We start from the raw sequence: 5,829 nt of genomic DNA, 5'->3' as shown, positions 1-5,829 counted from the left end.
AACGGGTCCGCGGTAGGCTGGTCCTGGGCAAGTCCCGGCTGCATTCCCGCAGTATTGTTTACAGTGGTGGCATTTTCCCACCGAGTCTAGGTATGAGTGGATTTGCCAGATGTATTCTTCGCGGGGAACGTTGCCTATGTTTGGGTTTTGCTGAGATGATGTGTTGGCGGCTCCCGCCCTGGGGCAATAAGTCTTCTTTGGGAGGGCTTCATAGCAGTTACCAACTTGTTGGATAAACTCTTTAAACTTGAATTCTTCGCGTTTGAGGAGATCCAGTTTTTTGACTTTGTTCTCCAATTCAGTTGGGAGTCCAAACGCCATCCCCCTTGCGAGTTGGAAGTCGGACAAGGAATGCCGTTCAAAATTGATTATCCGTTGGAGTGTCCAAGCACGGGTTGTGTACTGGCTGAATGATTCAGAGTCAAGCATCTTCAGATATCGGACCTCTTTCTGTAAGGCAGTGCGCCACTGCAATGGGAGGGCTGCCTTGAAAAAATCTTCTTTGACCTCAATCCAGGTCCTCTCAATCATCTTTTGGGCTTCAGCTTGAAAGAACGAGAGCAAGTTGGTTTCCAAGATTAAACGTCCAACAATGAGGATTTTATCCCAATCCTTTGTGACATCCTTAGATGTGAAAAAGATTTCCACACCAGAAAAGGCTCAACTTCCATGTATGGGCCCACGTATTTTGGTGCATCGGATGTGTTGAAGCGGCGATGGTTGATGTGGTCTATTGCTACCGTCTGGGAGCGTCCATTTGCTAGGGGTCCCTTGAGCAGTCTTGCAAAAGTGTCCTCCAACCGCGCCGCTTGGATAGCGGCCGTTTCTTTGGCCCGTGCCAGCCAAGCCGCGTATTCCACTTGATCTGCGTGGGCTTGGGCGATGCTAGCTTGCTGTGATGACATCAGCAACTTCATACAGTCCCTTGTGGAAAGGTTGCTGGATGCGGTTGGAGGCGGTGGCGGCGGTGGGTCCGGTTTGTTCAGAGGGGCGGGTGGTGGGTCTCCTGGGTGACAAGCCTTGCCCGGTTTGGTTTTGGTCCCAACGGTGTTGATGGGAGTGTCTGGCATTTCCTTAATGGGGGGGCTTGTTGGTCGGCTGGCTTCGGGAGCACCCGGAGAAGAGGGGACCAATGGGGAGGGGTTGAGTGATGGTTCTTGAGGAAAATGTGCAGGGGATAGTTGTGATGGAAGGGACACTGGGGCTGATCCAACCACCAGTGGGATGTTGGAACGGTTCGTGGCGGGGTTGATGTTGACAGCGTTAAGAGTTAAGTCTTCAGTTCCGCCGGGTCCGTCAGTTACTCCGTCAGTTACTGCAGGTTTGCGGAGTTGGGTGGAGGCTAATACTTCTGGTTGGAGTCGCCGCTGCTCTGCTCGCGCTTGTCGCAAGATTTCTTCGGGGTCAGTCAGGGGAAGGAGTTGGTCAGAAGACTTGGTTTGCCTAGTGGACATGGATCCTCTGTTGTAGAGGGAAGAGAATGGGTGGTGTTGGCTTATTGAGAAGTCCGGCGAATGAGTGTTGACAGTCTGTCGAGTCCGGGAGAACGGGGCTGTGGGCAGTTCAAAAGTCTGCGCAAGGGAATAGTCTGATCCAGCTTTTAGTCAAGCCGGTCCGATGCGCTCAAGTCCGTAGAATCCCCCTGTTAAACTTGAGGTATAGCGGTAGCAACGAGGACCGAGCGATCGCGGACCTCTGTTTCGTGGCCTTTTGGGGTCTGGCTTGTCTGGCTGAACTCACCAATGCTACCGAATTCGGCCCGATCCGTTTCGACCAGTCTGTTCTTAATTCGGATGTCTCCTTCACAACAGACCCGACTCTTGGTCGTGTGGCCACCTTGACCCTGCGCGCAGCAAAGACGGCCTCGCCGGGTAAACCCGGTGGGCGAATATAGAAGCAATAAGTCCCTGAAAAAAATCAGAAATATTACCTACTTGCTACGGTGGGACGCCCGTACCCCAACGCAGATTATTGTATTGGCCGCCCATCAGCAACGCTTTCACACATCTTCTCCCACATCTATACTCAAGGCAGTTGCCTCGGAACACCGGTTGCCCCTAGGCCATGCGGTCTGAAACGACAAGGTTGTCGATTCCCTTGTACCGCGCTGTTGGACCAGAAAACATATATAAGGCCCCAGCAATGTATGCCGTGGTGTATCTCTGCGTTCACCGTATAGTTTCACCACAGGCAGGCCTGCATACATTTTTACTTACTTTTTGTGGTCAATCTTGGCTATTCGATTTCAACCTTTCATCTGCTGAATTTATCTTTGCCACATCTTAGGCACCATTACTCTTCAATTCGCGTATATTTGTTGTCAACTTGGTTATCTTTATTTGTTATCTCAGCTCGCTCTCTTAGTCATTATCACCGCAACCTTATTAATTAGCCTTCACTGCCAGTACCACCCATCTGCCCACCTCCTCCGTTGGGATTTGCTATTCACTCTCTCTTTCAACCTTTATCTTTTTTCCCCTGCGGCAATTCACTCTTCCACTTACCGAGCAATCATGACGAAGCAAAAAATCAGCCAGGTTCATTCCCACTCCAATCCAGCACCGGACCCATACCCCCTTGTTGAGGATATATACGAAGTAGTCCCTCTCCCCTTCACTCAGATGGTACCGGTCCAGTCTCGTCAACCGTCAGCTCCCAATTCTCTACGCATGATTCGCCGGGGTGGCACCGCTGCTCCTTTGTTCCCCGAGCCCATCCACAAGTTTACAATCCCAGGTAACACTCGAGCTGAAGCAGAAGATTTCGTCACTGCTATGCAAACCACCGTCTATTGGAACAAAAAACGGTACGAAGACAATGACCCGGCACTCAAACCATCTTCCGGCCGAACAGGCCGCCCTGCCGAAGCCTTTTTCCGCCTGGCGTTCAAATGTCCACGCAGCGGAGCACACATAGCAACTCCGAATTCGCGAAAGCAGAGGGCTGTTTCCCGCAAATGTCGATGCAAGGCTGGTTTCACCATTTTCCATCATATTCCAACCAACTCACTTCGCGTCAAATGGAAATGGCAGCACAACCACGACCCCTTTTCCGCCGAAGAAATCAAGGCCAACCGGATTCCAAAGATGCTTGATGACTGGCTTACGGAACGGGTGATATCAGGGCTGAGCTGGCCGGCAATTCAGGCTCTTCTGCACAATCCAGATATATTCCGAGTCAGTGATCTCCTTCTGCATAACATCTACAGTATCTGAACTCGTTCTAATCAGTTTGTTCCTTCACCCCCATCTAGATGTGCATTGGAACCGACAACCAGCCTGAGGCCAAGTATGTTAAGTATGATCGGGTGCGCCATCTCATCCGCACCCGTGTGGCTGTGTTGGCTCGGCGTGATCCCGATCCTTTCAAGTCAATAGACCTGTGGAACAAAAATCTGAAGGATCAAGGTTGGAACACCTTATTTTCAACCTCGGAAGACAAAAGCGACTTCATTTTTGCATTCCAATCTCCGTGGCAAAGAGAGCAGCTCCTTAAGTATGGACAAGGTATGATAATGGTCGACAGCACACACAACACGGCCGACAACAGCTGCCTTTCAGATGGCCGAAAGTTCAGTCTATATACGATTATGATTCGTGATCCCGTCGTCGGCAAGGGCCTACCAATATGCTGGGCTTTCACAGCGTCAGAGGCCACGTAAGTACCCTCCCATGATAACCCCATCGTAGTATCAAAGCCATCAATTAACCCGTCTTGCTTTAAACACCGTTTTGTACTGTTTTGCAGGGAACCCATCAAAGCAATCATGAAATGGCTTTGCAAGTCAACCGGCATCATACCATGCGCGGTAATGAGCGATTGTGCGCCTGCAATCCGGAACGGTGTCAGAGCAGCCTACTCAGACCTTGGCTTGCTAGCACCCAAATTCTACTGGTGCATCTTTCATGTTTTCCGGGCGTTCAAAAAACGGGCGATACTCTATGTTGGTGCACGAGCAGAAGAAGCTCTGAAGGAATTTCGCGACATGGTATATGGGGAGAACGATCTGGTGATCAAGTTGAACAGATTTTTCGCCAAATGGTCAGAAGTCAATCCTACCTTCGTCCATTATGTTCGTACCCAGTGGTACAACAACATCATTCACTGGGCAACGGTATATCGCATGGTCAGTTGTATACGATGAATATATGCCGCCGACTAACAGCCATTTGACAATTAACTAATACACTCATTCTACCCCCATCGCACTGTATTTCAGACCCCTCACCAGGGCATCCACACTAACAACTATGTAGAAGCGTGGCACCAAGTTTTAAAGTCACACTACCTTAACGACTTGCGACCCCAAATCGATGAGGTGGTACAGATCCTGACCGACCAGGTGCACCCTGCCTACCTCATGACGCACCTGCAAGTTGCTGAAGGTATCAAATACCAGCGGGTGAACAAGTTCCAAGCCTTGGCGAAGGCTCGCGCAGATGGATACACACCAGCTGTTTTGGAGCTGCTTGGCATATTCATCATGGAGTTTCCAACTCATGTAAGCTCACTTTCTCTCGCTTCTGCTCAGATTCAAACACATCGATAACAACAATGCTTCCTTCGAAGTTTTGGATTTCTTCGTTTAGGGACCCCCTTAGAGCGATATACATGGTTCGCTTCCAGTCAGCCACCAGCAACAACCTCGCGGAACTTCACAGCTGCACGTGCGATTACTTCCGCCGCTACGGGAGCGGATGCAAGCACATGTTTTACCTTTCAAAGGAATACAAGATGCTGATAGTCGAGAATGCCGTTCAATTTGTTGACGAGCCGACGATAGAGCCGGCGGTGACTGACTTGACCATCCACTCCAAAGACTGGATACTCGACCGGTCAACTAGACAGGAACCCTCCGCAAGGTCGCTCATCGCATCGGAGGCGCAGGATACTACGGTTGGTAGGCCTGTTAAGAAGCCAAGGAAGCCAATGACCCGCGCTTTGGCTTCCCAGCTTCCTCCGCATGCCGAGCCGAGAGAAGATCCCACCCACGCCGATGAGCCAGCGGAGGTCGACGAGGGTCTCTTGGGGTTTGATGCTGGAGGCTTAACTAACCAACACGGCTGTCCGTCAATGCCGCCTCCGCTGCCAGCAAACAACCTCTACCTCACTGAAGATGAAATTAAACGCCATCTTTCGAACCTGCTTGCCTCGCTGGTCAACGCGCTGAAACTAACAAACAACATCCTCAAGGTTGCCAAGAATCAACGTCTTGTTCTTTCCCGAGTTTCGCCGGATTGGATGTGGGGTTTCAAGGATTCGTGTGAACGGATCCTCACACATATCACCTACAAGTGCCCCAAGGCGTCAAAACCGAGATATGTGAGCTTCCCCGGGATTTCTGTGGTGCAGTGTTTACCGCGTGACGAAGTCGACAAACTTACTAGCCAGTTGCAAGAAGCGGGAGTCAAGTGGCTTAAGACGGCGGAGGGCCTTCTCACTCACAAGGATCACAAGGACGACTGCTTGGCCAACTGTACGGTGGAGGATCTCGAGCAGCTCAGAACGGATGGCTGGGAAATCCTTGGGAGTGTCGAGAACATGTTGCCGCAGAAGGACTTAAGGAAGCAAATCAGGTGAATTGGTCCGATGTTTTGTTGAGAAGCGCTTGTAGTTCTGCCGTCGGGGGTTTGGTTGTTTTCAATTATTTATACTGTAGATTGAAATACACAAAGCATTTGGATTTTCTTGTGATAACTATGAGCACCCGGGGAAAAATAGGAGGAAAGCCAATGGGCTGAGGCAAGCGGGTGAAGTAAGGAGCGGTCTCAATTGTGGTGTGATGGGGGCGGGCAAGAATGGGTGTCGACAGCACAGCTGCCTGGCTTT

The 5,829-nt window shown here is 50.7% G+C and overlaps 1 protein-coding gene across 1 annotated transcript; it reads left to right on the top strand.

Moving 5' to 3' along the window:
• Positions 1-2,621: 2,621 nt before the first annotated feature.
• On the top strand, positions 2,622-5,580 carry PtA15_11A204 (uncharacterized protein; the record flags this gene model as incomplete). Its single annotated transcript, XM_053161089.1, has 2 exons — positions 2,622-2,884; positions 4,845-5,580. 2 exons carry the CDS (start codon positions 2,622-2,624, stop codon positions 5,578-5,580), a joined length of 999 nt encoding a protein of 332 aa, XP_053025070.1.
• Positions 5,581-5,829: the final 249 nt, after the last annotated feature.

The sequence above is a fragment of the Puccinia triticina genome, chromosome 11A (assembly GCF_026914185.1).
Source record: "Puccinia triticina chromosome 11A, complete sequence".
Lineage (NCBI taxonomy): Eukaryota > Fungi > Basidiomycota > Pucciniomycetes > Pucciniales > Pucciniaceae > Puccinia > Puccinia triticina.
The sequence above is the reverse complement of the archived record's forward strand: the minus strand, read 5'-3'. Positions and strand labels throughout refer to the sequence as shown.